General features: G+C 35.7%; 1 protein-coding gene across 1 annotated transcript in view; it reads left to right on the top strand.

Annotated features, from left to right (window-relative positions):
• Nucleotides 1–16,882, top strand: part of KHDRBS2 (KH RNA binding domain containing, signal transduction associated 2) — a 539,039-nt gene that overhangs the window by 274,271 nt on the left and 247,886 nt on the right. The window contains exon 4 of the mRNA XM_008691747.2: nt 6,577–6,723. Coding sequence (XP_008689969.2) covers nt 6,577–6,723 — 147 coding nt within the window. The remainder of the gene's footprint in view (nt 1–6,576; nt 6,724–16,882) is intronic.

The following is a 16,882-nucleotide window of genomic DNA, read 5'->3' as shown; positions in this document are numbered from 1 at the left end:
TAAAGAAAACCTTAGCATAAGCAGTAAAGACATGGTTTGATGTTGGAAGAAAAATGCAGCATGATTTTTACCCTTAAGTAATTAATTCAACAAGAATTTGTTATCTTCCTCATGTTCTAGTGGGTACACTTATATATGAAGAATAATTTGGGATCTGAGAAAATGATGAAACAGATGTGCATAAAGATAAATTATGAAATAGAATGATGATGCTGTAATTGATCTAGGAGCAAAATCATAATTAAGTTAATGTAACTACAGAAGCAATTTTTGAAACAGTAAAATCTCTCTTAACCTACATGATTTTGGTCTGAAAGTTATTTGATAATTTTTAAAAAGTTGAAAGGGGAATTATAAAAATATAATAAAATACAATAACAATAACAAATCCAATAGGTATAAACAAATTTGGGAACAAATACCACTGACTCATGGTTTATAAAGATTAGGCAGTAGGATCTTGAACAGTAAGATTATCTTGGACATTAGCTTAACTATTTTATGGGGGAATATACTTGGCAAATCTGGTGAGTTGGTTCAGTGGTTGAGAGTAAAGACTACTTCTCCTGTAATTAAATATTTAAGAGAAGACAATATAACCAATATATGATATCACATATATACATCTAGGTGAATACATAGATGTTTAAAAATGATGGCTAGGACATCAACTCAGTTACTCGGCTGTTCTCTCTGCTGGTAATGGATGCTTTTCAGGAGATACTGGAGGGACAAAATAACCCAAAATCTGGAGTAGCACAAAGGAGGAATGCATGGTTTACATCATATTGTGAACAATTTATAACATATTTTTTTTTTAGAAAATTGCCCAGAGCGAGTGACCACTCTTCTTAATTTAACAAAATGGAAACATTTTCTTTCACTAGAGTCCCACTTTAAAGAGCACTATATTTGCATGCATGTGTGTGTGTGGGAGAGAGACAGACAGACAGACACGGAGACAGATTCCCAAGGGTCATTACAAGTAGCAAATGGTGATCACCACTGTGACGTCTAAGGATAGTAGGGTCAGTTAACTGGTATGCCCTTTATTTCACTGAGCTCCATAATAAGCTGGACTTGTAAGCTTGGGAATTATCACTCAATAACTAAATTACTCTGTCTAATAGAGGTGAAAATAATTTGAAATTTCCTAGGAAATTTCACGTGGGAGGAAAGAGTAATACAAACATTAGAGACAGAAAAGAAAAAAAATTGAAAGTGTGTAATGAAGCAGGGAAAGTCTTGTGACAAGAGTATGAGGAATTTTTGAGTTGTCTGTAATGAGATTATCAATGTGACCTCTTTGCTTTGTGCCCCTCTGATATTTTAAATGAAGTCTCTGTCACCCATAAATGATTTTAAGAGTGGATATTTTAGGGTATTTTAAGACATTTTGAGTTTTACATTACATCTGGCAGTTGGCAAATCCAGGGAGCAAAAGGCTGGACTCAGGACCACAACACCCATGTCCTATTTTGGGGAATCTGTCTTCAGTCATCTGAACTAAAATGAAATACCCAGTTGTAAGCTGACTAAGTCTTTACTCCAGAATAGAATGAGGGTACAGAGGGTCCCAACCACCCTGCCCCTGCTGTTGGACAAACTATGCAGGAAAATAGAGAATGACCCTTCATGAGGTACTTTTGTTTTAGGAATACAGCATTAGTATCCATGAGAAATTGTGCAAACTAATCTGAGCTCCACCTTAAAAACTTTGGATGAATGGCTTGTTTGGAATGGATGGTTGCAAACAGAGGGTTAGGCATAAACAATGGGATATGAGATCACTAGCATTTTTAGGTAAGTTCTTCATAAAGTAGGAGATAAGTAGTGAGAACCTTGAAAATAATAGTTTCACCCAGCACTGATAAGCATACCGATACCAAGGAATCAGAACATTTTGGGAGAGGGGAGAAGAAATTCACAGTAAATGTGCGTGGTGCATAAGGACCTGTTATCTGCTGTAGGATACCCTGGACGGCACAGTGCTACATGCGACTGAATACCAGGAAATTGCTGAGAGACCACTGGCCGTGATATTCCAGAAACTAGACATACATATCCATGGGGAAATCTGGATGTAGAAAATGTGTTGTTTTTTGTTTTTGTTTTTGTTTTTTTTTTTTTTTTACATTTAACATACTTATACCAGTACATACCCATAGTGACTAAGAACTTGACCTGCTATGAGATTACCTGGATTCTAACCCAACGCCATGATTTATAGTCTGTGTAATCCTGGACAAGTTTCTCTCTGTGTACCAGTCCCCTCATCTGTAAAATGAAGGAAATAGCATTATGTAGCATGGAACATAGTTGTGCATACAAAATTAGATAGCCCATGCAAAGTACTTTGCATACCCATGACCTAAGAAGCAATATTAAAATTATGATTTTAATTCCATTACTATTACTGTAAAAAAGATACTTGAAGAAAATACACTGAAAATGCTAATAGTGTGTCTTGAATTGTGTGGTTGTTATTTTTTAAAATATTTGTACTTTGGGGGATTTTTTTTTCAAGTTTTCTTCAATGAACATGCTATTCTGAATTAAGAGGAAACTTTTCTAATTGTCAAATTATTTCCAAGTCAGAAGCATTCTTTTGTGGAAGATAAAATACAAATGATAATTCCTAAGAGAAAGTTTTCTTAAAAATCCTTTTAACAATTAAACACACGAATGCAATTCAAATTAGACTCTACTTCCTGCTGTGCTATTCTCTATAAAATAACCAGTAAAAAACTGATATGTTTTACTTATATTTTACCTTAGGGTACAACACGGGAATAGAACGTTTGGGGATATGTAAAACTAGATTCGATATTTGTAATGACTTTGTTTTGAATTTCTCATGTTTAGCAACTAATAATTGCACTTGAAATAATTAGCTCATGATTCCTTTGTAATAGCTGAACACCACAAATCGTGTTCGGAAGGTCAATGGTTAAAGTAATTATCCTCAGTGGAATAGATGTACCTTTTTCATGGCAGATTAAATAATATCAGCTGAATGTGCAGTCTTTTAAGCTGAATTCTAAATCACATCAAGCTGATTCACCTTCTAGTGTGTGGATCTTACATTCTTTTGATTTAGTCCCTGTGCCCTTTTCTGTGCTTTTATTAGATGGAGACCTGGTCTTCTGTACTGGTAACCCTGGACCCACTCATGTCAGTTTATACCCAAGATTTTTCTCTAGCATTTCTAATTTCTTAATCTTTTTCTTTACTCGTCTTGCTGTTATGTCCCCTGTTCTACCTAGTGTAACCAGCCCATGTACTATGATCTTTGTTATAAAACACGCAAAAGATAATTGGGCAGAAACACGAAAACACCACTTACTGCCCCATTCATAATGAGCTTATCAAATAATGAATTTACTGCAAAGATAAACTTTTTTTCCCCAAAATATATTTGGAACTCTTGTGTAAGAAATACCTCATGAGATTGTATTAAATTAGTATAAATGTACGTACTGGTTTCTGGACACTGGTGCTATTTAGGATGGCTGTGATGTCTGCTCATATTCAAATGAAACTTGCAGCTTTATGTTACAAATCCAACTGGGGGTGTAGTATTGTTTTTGAAAATAAAATCTGGACGTTCTGGCAGACAATGGCTAGCTATTCACCAAAATTAGATCTAATAAATAGGTATGATTTTAACCAGCCCTAAGTGAGGACTGGCTGCAAAGACAGCTTGTTGTCATCCAGTATCGATTTTCACTTGTTTCTGTCATGAATGAAACCCTCACATTGAATCTCATGGCTGCTCAGTCTGAAACCACATTTATAGCTTCCATTGTATCCAGGGTCACTGTGTGTGACTGCATTTTTGCCAAAGAGTTGTGAGCAGAGATGATGTATGAAACCTCTGCTATATATCCTTGAAATAAGCTTTTTGCTGTCTACATCGTCTTTCCCTTGCCCCTGGAGTGGGATTTAGAAGTAATGGTAGACAGCCTCCTTCATCAACACACATGAGAACAACATCCTTGGGGGCACTGGAGTTAAGAGAGGAGGAACCAGGAGCTCTGGATAACAGTGCGGAGAAGAACCGCCTGCTCCTCTGGCTACTTACAGCTTGGACTTTAATTTCAGAAAGATAGAACTCTTTGTCACGTTTGAGTCACGCTTAATTTGGTCTCTGTTGAAACAGCCAGGCATTATTTTAAAATGCTACTTGAGAACGTAAGAAGTAATATTTATTACTATAATAAATTTGTGTAGCATTTTTAGAACACAAAATGTTCTTCACTTGTCTCAAAATTCACAAAATCCTGAGACCTCACTATTATTATCTAAGTTTCCCAGGAAGAAACGAAGGCCTAGGAACTTTTGCTCTGTCAAAAATACCCCAATATGGGATTTCAAGTATAAGACACGGTTGAAGATATGAAGTTTACTTTTGAGAAAAACCAGTAGCAGCTCACGATAGGTTCTGCTGTTTTAACTTCTCTCCTTTAAAGTCTTTGTCACAGCTAACACCTACTTTACTGGGTCCTGGCTGGAATCCTGACTAACAGGTGACCTCCAGGAAGTTGCTTAATATCCAAAGACCTGAGTTTCCTCATCTGCTTATATAAAGGATGATGGGGGAGGGGAGAGGCAAATGTATTTTTAAATAGCAACCTGCATTTTATCCATGACATCAGCCTAGTGGCCCAACTGCTGAGATATCTACTCAGGCTCATTTTATTTGAAAATCTTTAAAATAAATATTATAATTTCTATTTGAATGCCATACTTCATAGCACGCAGACACTATAAAATCTGGCTGGCAAGTAGCCCTTTATAACCAGTGGGAAATCAGCTCAGGAAGTATGGAGAAAGGGGCGATATGAAGAATCCTCTGATTTAACCCCCTGAGCACTTAGATGCAAATGAAGGCGACCCCAGAGATAAGGGGCGGGTTGCCTCGCAGCAGAACCCAAAGAGGAACGAAATGTTTTCTACACCCTGTGAGTGCCTAGATGTTGAGGCAAGTGCTGCTTCTCCCTCAGCTGAGAAATGGGCATTAAGAAAACCCTTTTAAGTAAAAACTCCTAGTTAGGGATGGAAAGTATGCTTAGGGACGTGGAGAGTGGATTACCAGGCTGAAAGGTATTGCTGTTAGAGAGATTTGAGTAGATGGGGATGGACAGAAAAGCGGGCGCACCTTCCAGTCTCTTTGATGGATCCTTCATGTATTGAAACGATGGACATTTCTATCAGATAAGCACATTAATATGCATCATATCGTTAACTTACAGGAAATCAATAGCAAATTTGCTTTTATTTATCCAGTTGAATTCTATTCATGTTACTTTTCTAATCAATCCCCAAATAAAACTAAAAATGACTTTGTCATTTAATTTTTATCCTTTGAAATTTAGTGAAACAACGACTGGTTTACTGGAAGAGTAAAACATTAATCAATATTATCTGTGTTACTATTCTAACTGAATTTTGCATCCATGAAAACCCTAGACAAATGCAAAAATGGTTGCAAAATGAGCTGGGTTTGAATCCCAACTTTGCTGAAACTACTTGACGTATTTTAAACTCAGTTTCCTAATCTGAGTTGTGAATAATGTGCAAGGTTATTGTGCGCTTAGAGATGATAGGCACTCATTAGCAAAGTATATAGATCATGTACTGATTTGCTCTGCACCTGTGCTGAATTCATCAGACCACAGTAATTGCTTGGGTACAGTACTACGAAAAATCTGATCTATTGTTCGTTAAGCTGAGGGTATATAGCTCATGCAGAATCAATGCCAACATAATGCTTAACTGCCATCCCTTTAACATACTCCTGTTGACCAAAATGAGGCAGCAAATGACAGAGAAGATGTGGGTGTGAAGCTGGATGACACACTGGGCCAGGCGGTGCCTAGGCTGGAAGATAAGCCTTGGTTTTGCATACTTTAATGGAGAACAAGTAACCTTTTCACTGCTTCTCAAAAAATAGCTAGAAAGTTCTTGTTTTCTTTTTATTTTTTTTTTTAAGATTTTGTTTATTTATTTGAGAGAGAGCTAAAGAGAGAGCACACAAGCAGGGGGGAGGGGCAGAGAGGGAGAGTGAGAGAAGCAGACTCTCTGCGGAGCTGGGAGCCCAACATGGGACTCGATCTCAGGACCTTGGGATCATGCCCTGGGTGCTTAACCGACTGAACCACCCAAGCGCCCTGAAAGTTCTTGTTTTCTTAAAGAACTGGGATCATCTTTAGTTTATTATCTGCAAAATATTACTCATCAGACACAAAAACCGTCCTTTTCCTCCTCAATGTACTAGTGTACACTGAAAAGTTAATGGCATTTCTGTAACTTCTTTTCAGGGGTTTAGCATTTTCATTTAGCTGATTAAAATCCATTGTAGATGATAATTATGCCAGCTTCTTAAAAAAATCATTCAAACACTCAAAAATGGCTTTAAAATCTTTAAATGGCTTGTACCAGGTTTTTATTTCTCAAAGGGTTTCTACTTATGGAAAATTTGCTTAGATTATGCCCTTTTGTCATATTCTCAGGAAATGTTAAATCAATGCAAAATGGGTGGATTTGTATTTCTAAAAATAACCTCTTTCACAGGAAGAAGAATTAAGGAAGAGTGGGGAAGCCAAATATGCCCACTTGAGTGATGAACTTCATGTATTAATTGAAGTGTTTGCTCCACCTGGGGAAGCTTATTCACGAATGAGTCATGCTTTGGAAGAGATTAAAAAATTCCTGGTTCCCGTAAGTGTCTTTCATTTTTCACAAAGATGTTTCTCATAACTTTTTTTTTAAGTGTGCCTTTGATCTTCATTGTTTTTTTAGACCGAGAGTCATATTGCAAACTAATTATTTGTGGAGTTGATAAGAAGGTAACATAAAATAGAATACAATAAACGCTTAGCACGGGACCTGGCATGTTGCCACATAACCAAAGTTTGACAGTGTCCTCCATACATCACCAGTTCACAGTCCTGAAGAATAAGAGAATTAACACATAAACACAAATATATAAATGAGGCTGTATGCTTTTCTCTTGTGTCTTAATCACTTGGTAGTTGACATGTATTCGTGGCAATTTTTAATTAATAGAAAAAGCATTTGCAGGTACAATGGGAGGGGAAAGAGATTAGATATGTAATATTTGTAACAAGACAATGATGTTACTTGAAAATGTCAAATGTGCTATTATGTGACATTATGCCAGGTACTGGCTCATTAAAAAACATAATGTAAAATAGTCAATATTAATAGAGCCAGACATTTGTTGACGTCAAACAAAAATTGGAAAAAATAAACTCATTGCACTCTATGAGAGCAACAGAGAGAGTTCGTTTAGTAAGGCAGCAAATTCAGGGTTGCATATTGGATGGAATTCTCTACTGATTTTCTAAGAAATAGAGGAAAGTTAAATGAATGAAGCTTTTATAAAGGTTGACAATTTTGCATTCTAGGAAGAGGTCATTCAAATAGAAATCTTGGTATTGGGGCTTAGAGCTGAGAGTAAGATAATTGGAAGAGAATGCTGAGTAAAGTTTTCTGGAGTGCCTGGGCAGAAGTCTTTGGCAGAGGAGAAAGAGAGTAGCTAAAATTAATCTGTTCGATGAAGAAACACTGTAGATTTCTAAAGTAAGCAACAAACTCAGAGGAAATGGTGGGTAAGATTCATTGATGGGCAGTGATTTTGAGAATGGGAATAGAAAACAACAACAACAGAATTTCGAAATGTAAAAGCATCAAAATCAAACCACATAATGTATTTATACACCCAGTTTAAAAATTTCTGTCAAGACAAGGTTATAAAATAATCCCATACCACTCTGGTTATTCCCTAACTTTATATGCACACAGAATTTCAGCACAAGTTATTATCTAGTGCTTATCAGGACCTTCCTAAACAGATCCAATATTTCATAAGCATGAGGCTGTTCTGTTCCCTCTTCCTTTTGCCTCCAAACTAAATGTCTAGTGCTGTCGGGTAAGCAGTTTTACTATATTTAGCTCAGATCAGACCTCTAGTGATGTAGGTGGTGTAGAAAAAGGCTAGGACTACCTACATTACTAACTCATTTCATGCCTGTAGACAAACAATTTAAATTCTCAGAGCTTCAGCTCCTTCATCTTTCAAAAGAAGATAATTATAACTGACTGACCTCTATCACAGTTATTGTGAATATTAAATAGGGTAATGTATATGAAAAAGACATAGAAAATGATCAAGTACCATTTAAATGGATGCTTTTAATCTATTTTACTGTTATAGTAGACAGAATCTTGGAATGCCTTTTTGAGGTTAAATATGTGACATGAAACAGTATTTCATTGCTACATATATATTGGATCTAAGTTGTGGGCTAGGTTAACCCTATTTTATTATAAATGCCAGTAATACATCTAGCCTACTTCTAGACCTTGTGATACATGTAATCATTTCATTTATAACTTCCCCACTGAAGTATGTACTCCATGAGGGCAGGGCTGGCAGTGTCTCTCTTAGATTCCCATCACTTGGCATCGTGCATGGCATAATAATTATTTGTTTGAGAGTCTGCTGATTAATAGGCACCAGGACTGATGCAGAGATCTAAAATAGCTATTTGGGTCAAGTTGGAGGAATAGTACCCCACAACTAAGATGCTTTATATATGCAGATGAGGAATGAAAATCTCACATTGGCCAATATGACCTGCTCCTGCCTGTCTCTGGGATTTTCTCTCTGCCTGACCGACTGCTCACTCCCTGTACTCTGGATATGTTGGCTTCTGTTCATCCCGCACCCCAGGCTCTCCAGGCTCACTCCTCCCTAAGGACCTTTGAAGATTCTTCTCCAAAATAACTGGCACAGCTGTCATTCAGGTCTCAGCTCTAGTTAGCAATGCAGGAAATTCTTCCCTAAAAGTAACTTTCCTACAATCCTATTATATTTTGTTCACAATATCACTGTCCCCTTAATTAACACTGCAGTTTATTGTCATCATGCTGCAGCCCTCTTCACTTATTTAATTTTCCTCATAACTTTTATAACCTCTTCTATATATATATATACACATACATATATATATTACTTATTTGTTTATTGTTGGTTTTCCTGCTAAAATATAAATGTCATGAGAGTGGGGATTATTGTTTGGTATTATTGCTTTAGTCCTCCCATAGTCCTGAACTATGCCAGACACATGGGAACTCTTAATAAATATTTTTTATATGGGTGAATAAATGATTTTTTGCCTCCAATTAATCATTGATTGGCAGTGTTTTGTTTTGTTTTGTTTTCTCTACGATTTTTTAAGATTTCTTTAAAGAAATTTTTTGTTTTGGTGAGAGAAAGAGCATGCCAGTGCGGGCAGAGGGAAAGAGAGAAGCAGACTCCTTGCTGAACATGGAACCCAAGAGGTGGGGGGGGGCTCGATCTCACAAGCCTGAGATCGAGACCTGAGCCAGAATCAAGAGTCAGACACTTAACCAACCGAACAACCCAGATGCCCCTGAATAAGCTTTTTAAAAACAAATAGGGGCACCTGGGTGGCACCGTCAGTTAAGCCTCCGACTCTTGGTTTCAGCTCAGGTTGTGATCTCTGGGTTGTGAGATTGAGCCCCATGCTGGGCTCAGTGTGGAGTCTGCTTAAGATTCTCTCTCTCCAAAAAAAAAAAAAAAAAAAAAAGATTCTCTCTCTCCTTCTTCCTCTGCCCCTCTCCCCACCCCCCAACTCATGCTCACACTCTCTCTCAATAAATAAATAGATAAATAGATAGATAGATAACTAAATAACTATTCTGATATCTCTCAATGTTGTATTAGTAAATTCTACAATCGGTGGAAGTCCTACTTGATAAATTTTTCCAATTTGCCTTGTTTGCCTTGGCACCAAGCAAAGGATGGCAACTGTCTACTTCATCTTTCACTAGAACCACAGGGGGCAAACATGAGCTGCCAGTTCTCTTTTTATTATAAAAAAATACTTGATGAGCAAGTCTACAGAAACGCTAATGTATCAGGACATTAAAATTTACAAATATAATAGGTGAAGAATATAGCCAGTCAGAGACATGCTAGAACAACATAGAAAGCTAATGCAGACTAGGACTACCATCTAATTCTTCTACTAAATAGAGTGTCTTTCCATGGTCAGAGTTTTTACCTTCCTTTCTCGTCTTTTATGCTATCCAGCATTTATCCAATATGCCCCATGTCCAGAGCTTGTAATTGTTCAAGACTGCTGACTTCAGAACTTACAAATGGTCATAAAATGTCTGAATGCTGTAAGCTGTTGGAAAGCAACACACTTTTAGTACTTTAAATGAATTGTTAAGGGCAAAACAATTATTATTACCTAGGGAGGAAATTTCTAACTTGCTGTTGTCTCCAGTTACTACAGTCTTATCAAACCAAGTAGAGTGGCACGTCAATAAAACATCAATAAATTGAATTCTCCTAATTTTAAATCTCTAATACTTTGAACAGATACTCTATTAAGGTTTTCTTTTATTGTTAATTTGTCTCACAAATACAGATTAAGCGTATTAAATCATTTGACAAATAGTGACCAAAAGGATATAAAACCCTAAACTAATATATGTTTCAAGAATGCTAATGCCTTTCTCTTTCCTTTATCATCTGTAAAGAGGTAAACTAATGTCATTCTTATCATTATTATGTTTTATAATATTCCTTTCTTTTACAGTTCAGGCACTAGGACCGCCACATATAGTTGTGCAGTTTGCCCCTTACATAATGCGAGGGGACAACATTTACATTGTAGTTTGTGAATGAGACCCCTGGGATCTTGGAGTACAGCTTCCACTTTTCCAACCTTAGTCAGCAGATTACCTTAAAATAATGACACTGTGTTTCATTTCCCTACTGGCTAACTCTCGCCTTCAATTAAGTTGAGTTAGTAAGTTTAACTAATGCTTAATAATTAGCTCATGATAGAAACATAATACATTGTCTCATATCTAGAACTTATGAGGGTTTAGCAAAAGTCTGCTCATTGAATGTGAGTTTATTCATTCTTTCATAGAAAAGATGAAAGGATGGGTTTCCACACAACCAGGAAATTAGGTTTAGGTCACAGATAACAAACAAATAGATTACTTTGTTACGGGCTCAAGAGTTAGTTGCTGACAGAATTGAGAGATCACGATACTCATTTCTACCAAGCCCTGGCATGGCCCCAGAATCTTTCTCAGCACAGTACGCTACACAGCACTAGAATATTATCAGTGTTGACAGAATTTGAAAAGTATTTGTCATACATGGAATAAGTCTCTAATGATCATTGCTAGAGGTTTTATCACTTAAAGAAAAGGCATTATATATATATATATATATATATATATATATATATATACACATATGTGTATTATTCAATATAATATACAGTATATTGCATGTTAGTAAAAAAATACAATATATTAACACGATTCAACACAGACAAAAAATGCATCATTCCAGGCTATTTCTTTCCTACATCAGATTGGTTGTATGTCTTGGCGACAGCGGTGATTCTTAAAATGGGGCAATTAGGGCATATTATATCATTTCAGGTTTGAGATTAGAAACCTGTGTAGGAAACCTCTCAGGAGTGTGACTATGGAAGAAAAGTAAATGCTTCTCCTCTTTAGAGTAAAAGCAAAGAGAGGACATTCTTGCTTTCTCTTCCTCAAAGACTGTAATCCTAGCTCTGAAATGGGAAAATGACACTGATCATTATTAGCAATCATACAAGGAAGTAGGTATAAGAAAATAGAAAAGAAAAGCAGAGTATTTTCAGTCTAGAAGATGGAAGATCTAGACTTTCATGCACTGAAAACATTTTTATAAAGTTTTGAAAGATTATAAATATAAGAACATATCCCTGAAATTCATGTTATAATTTGATAAAAAGTGAAAATTTGGTCAGAGTCTTTTATGCAAGNNNGTAGGGAAAACAATGTGTTCAATAAAACCCACAAGCCAGCAAAAGTCACGATAATTGGCAAGACCTATAGACAAGGCGAGGGTTGGCAGATACATTTTGGCTGGCTGATGGCAGGAGCTCAGCGTGTATAGCAACAACATCCCACACGCAAGGTAATAATCAGCAACAGAATAAAAAAATAAAGTTCAATGCAGAGAGGGAAGCAGAATCCATAACCTGGATATCATTCCCTCACTTCTGTGGTCGTTGTTAAAATGTTGTCAAGAGTTTCCTCAAATTGCTCTCTTCAAAACAATTGATTCTCTTCTCTTTTTCATAATTAACCATATTCTAATAGTGTGGTAACTAATAGCACTAAGCACAAAGCCACATGTATTTATGTAATTATTACTTGCTCAGAAATGCTTCCTGTATTGCTATAGTACTAGGATTGTATTCTGATTGTATTTGGAGAAATTCATAATCAACTAACATTGAGTATTTCTTTTTATCTGATAAGTTGTAAGAGATAATACAGACCTATGACTTAGAAAATAATTAAAATTATTACTTATTCTTAGAACTAGTAATAATTATTACTACTATATAATTAATTAGAATAACATTAATTATAATAATATATAATTAATTAGAATACCACTGTAATAACATAATTTATTGTTATTATTGTTGTTGAGATGCAAGGCCACTTTAGTATTGCTGATTGACTGGCATAACCTGGAAAGCAGATAAAAAGAAGAGTAGATAACTCTTTGAGTTTGATTCTCTACAAACCCTAACATAAGTATCGTCTTACTCCTCACAGTGCAGATAATCAAAGGTTCGCTTTATGAATCTAGGGTCAGGATGTGATCATCTCCTTTCGATCCTAAGAAACAATTTATCACTAATTATTTCTGGTCTCATTGGACGTCAGGAATCTGAATTCTCCAAGGCCACTCTTTTCAAGAGTTTTTATTGCTTTTTAGTTGCCTGGCATCATTCTCCTCTTTCTTTCACCATCTTGATTTCATCTTGATGATTTACTTCTTCCCCATTAACTGGCATTAAATCACAAGAACTGCGTTTGCAATTCTAAATGTAGTTATTAACATGAAGGCTTAGCAACATTCCTAAGGTTATCTGTGTTATTAAAGATCTGTGGTTCCTAAAGATACAGGTTTGATCTTTGAGGCAAAAATCTTCACCTCTTGGGGCACCTGGCTGGCTCAGTTAGTGGAATGTGCAGTTCTTGATTTCAGGGTTGTGGTTTCGAGCTCCAAGTTGGGTGTAGAGGTTACTTAGAAAATAAAAATATCAAAAAAATATCTTCACCTCTTAACTTCTTCTGATTCTAGTATAAGGGAATTTGTAGAGGATCAAATAGAAATTTTATATTGTATTCAGAACATTTACTGAATGTTAATCCTGCACTTGTACACAGGTACGTAACAAATATATGCCAACACTGACTTGAAAATACTTTAATAGTTGGAAGCAACTTAAAAAGACTGATGTTTATTGAAGAATTTGGTACAAAAAAAATGAATCACAGCAGAAAAGTAGCTCAGTAATCAGAATCTGTTAAATAAATGTATAATTTTTAACTGAGTAAATAATTTAAGTAAGTGATATCGGTGGTCTAAATAATACCAGGCAAAAGATTTGTTTAAATTCAATTCAACAAATATTTCTGAACATCAAATATATGCTAGGTATGATTTTAGGAATTTGTGTTACATCGGTCACTGCCCGTGTACAATTTAGTAACCAGAAAACTATTTTCAAGATTTAAAAGATAAATATTATGGAGACATATTTAAGAGACAATGGGAAATGGGAGACCAGATTGGATAATAAGGGCAATATGGACAATAGTAATGATGCACCAGGCAATGCTGATCAAACAAAAAGTGTTAATTCCAGAGTCAAGAAAAATCAGAATTGTTTCCTAGGAGGGGTTCAAGATGGTAGGGTAGGAAGATCCTGAGCTCACATCCTCCCATGGACACAACAAATTTACCACCACATATAATTTCCTCAGAAAAAAATCTGAAATCTGCATGACTGATGTCTTCACAGCAGAGAATAAATGGACTGTCAAAATGGATAGGAGAGGCAGAGCTCTGGTCTTGCCAGGAAAAACCCCACCATGGGCACAGCAATCCACAGTTAGGAAAGATCTAAAAAATGCAGATCTTTTCCCTGAGCAGTGAGGTGTCTATGCTCCACATCAGGCACCCCAACCCCTAGATTGTGATCAGGACAAATGAGCCCCCAAGAAGCCTGGCTTTGAAATCCAACAAGGATTATGTCCAAGAAAACCATAGAACTGTAGGAAATGAGAGAACCCACTCTTAAACCGCTCGCACAGAGACTAACTCATCCCAGGACTTAGCATAAAAACACCAGTTGGATAAGCACTTGGACCATGTGTGAAGGAGACCCACTTACTAGTTTGGGGTGTCTGCTGGAGAAGCAGGAACTTGTTGGGACTCTCTGGGACAGAGACACTAACATATGCCATTTTTGTGATCTTACCCTGGCTTGCTAATACTGGTGCTGGCAGGCACTATTTTGGAACTTCCCTCTAGCCTGTTAGTGCTAGGAGACATGATTCTTTGAAAAGATAAACAAAATTGACAAACGTTTAGTTAGGCTCACTAAGTCACTAAGAAAAATAGAGAGGACTCAAATAAATAAAATCAGAAGTGAAAGAGGAAAGTTACAACTCATATCACAGAAATACAAAGGATAAGAAACTACTACAATTATATGCCAACAAATTGGATAAGAAATGGATATATTCCTAGAAACACACAATCTTCCAATACTGAATCATGAAGAAATAAAAAATTTGAGCAGGCTGATTTCTAATACGGAGTTTGAATCAGTGATCAAAAACTTCTCAACAAAGAAAAGTCCAAGATCAGACAGTTACACTGGTGAATTCTACCCCACAAAGAAGATTTAATACTTATCCTCAAATTCTTCCAAAAAATTGAAGAGGAAAGAATGCTTCAAAACCCATTTTATGAGGCCAACATTACTTTGATACCAAAACAAGACAAGGGCACAGCAAAAAAAAAAAAAAAGAAAGAAAGAAAAAAAAAAAGAAAAAAAAAAAAGAAAAGAAAATTACAGGCCAACATTCCTGATGAACATAAATGTGAAAATCCTCAACAAAATATTAGCAAACCAAATTCAGCAATACATTAAAAGGAACATATACCATGTTAAAATGAGATTTATTCTAGGATGCAAGGATAGTTCTGCATCTGTAAATCAATCAGCATAATACACCACATTAACAACAACAACAAAAAGGATAAAAATCATATGACAATTTCAATAGATGCAGAAAGAGCATTTGACAAAATCTAACATCCATTTACGATAAAAACTCTTAACAAAGTGGGTATACAGGCAAAGTACCTAAACATAATATAGGCATAAATGACAAACCCACAGCTAACATCATACTCAATAGTGAAAAACTGAAAGATTTTCCTCTAAGATCAAGAACAAGATAAGGATACCCATTCTTGCCACTGTTATTCAACATAGTATTGGAAGCTGTAGCCACAGGAATAAGACAAGAAAGTGAAATAAAAGTCATCCAAAACAGAAAGGAAAGATAAAACTGTTACTATTTGCAAATGGCATGGTACTACATATAGAATACCCCAAAGTCTTCACCAAAAAAAAAAGTGTTAGAACTAATAAGTGAATTCAGTAAAATTGTAGGATGCAATATCAATATACAGTAATCTGTGGCAGTTCTATATACTAGTGACAAACCATCAGAAAGAAAATTAAGAAAGCAATCCCATTGATAGTTGCATTATAAAGAATGAATACCTAGGAATAAATTTAACGAAGGAGGTGAAAGACCTATGCTGAAAACTATAAGACACAGATGAAATAAAATGAAGACACAATAAATGGAAAGATATTCTGTGTCACGGGTTGTATGAATTAATATTGTTAAAATGTCCATACTACCTAAAGCAATCTACAAATTCAGTGCAATCCCTGTCAAAATTCCAATTGTATTTTTCACAAAAGTAGAAGGAAGAATTCTAAAATTTGTAGGAACCACAGAAGAATCCAATACCCAAAGGAATCTTGAGAAAGAAGAACAAAGCTAGAGGTATCGCACACTCCCTGATACTACAAAAGGTATCTTACTCCCTAGACTACAAATCTATATAGTAATCAAAGCAGTATGGTATTGCCATAAAAACTGATACATCAGTGGAACAGAATTAAGAGTCCCGAAGAAAACCCACAAATATATGGACAATTAATTTACAACAAAGGAGTCAAGAACATCCAATGGTGAAAGGGTAATCTCTTCAACAAATGGTATGGGAAAACAATCAGTCACATGCAAAAGAATCAAACTAGGACACTATCTTACACCATATGCAAAAATTAACTCAAAATGGATTAAAGACTTGAATATAAGACCTGCATACCTAAAATTCCTAGAAGGAAAAATAGATGATAAGCTTCTTGACATCAGTCTAAGCAATGTGGATCTGACTCCAAAGGCAAGGCAAACAGAAAAGTAAATGAATGGCACTACTTCAAACTAAGAAAACTTATGCACAGATTAGGAAACCATCATCAAAATAAATAGGTAGCCTACTAAATATTTGCAAATCATACATCTAATAAGGAACTAATCTCCAAAGTATAAAAGGAACTCATATAACTAACAACAACAGCAACAACAACAAAAACCCAAACAACCCTATTAAAAAACAGAAAAATGATCTGAACAGATATTTTTCCGAAGAAGACATACTGATGGCCAGCTGGCACATTAGAAGATGTCCAACATCACTAATTCTTAGGAAAATTCAAATCAAAACCATAATGAGATATAACCTCACACCTGTTATAATGACTATTATCAAACAAACAAGAAATAACAAGTGTTGGAGAAGATGTGGAGAACAGTGAACCCTTATACGCTGTTATTGGGAATGTAAATT

The sequence above is a fragment of the Ursus maritimus genome, unplaced genomic scaffold (genome assembly GCF_017311325.1).
Source record: "Ursus maritimus isolate PB19 unplaced genomic scaffold, ASM1731132v1 scaffold_29, whole genome shotgun sequence".
In the NCBI taxonomy this organism is placed as follows: Eukaryota; Metazoa; Chordata; class Mammalia; order Carnivora; family Ursidae; genus Ursus; species Ursus maritimus.
Note: the sequence above shows the minus strand (reverse complement) of the source record. Positions and strands in the feature narration are given on the sequence as shown.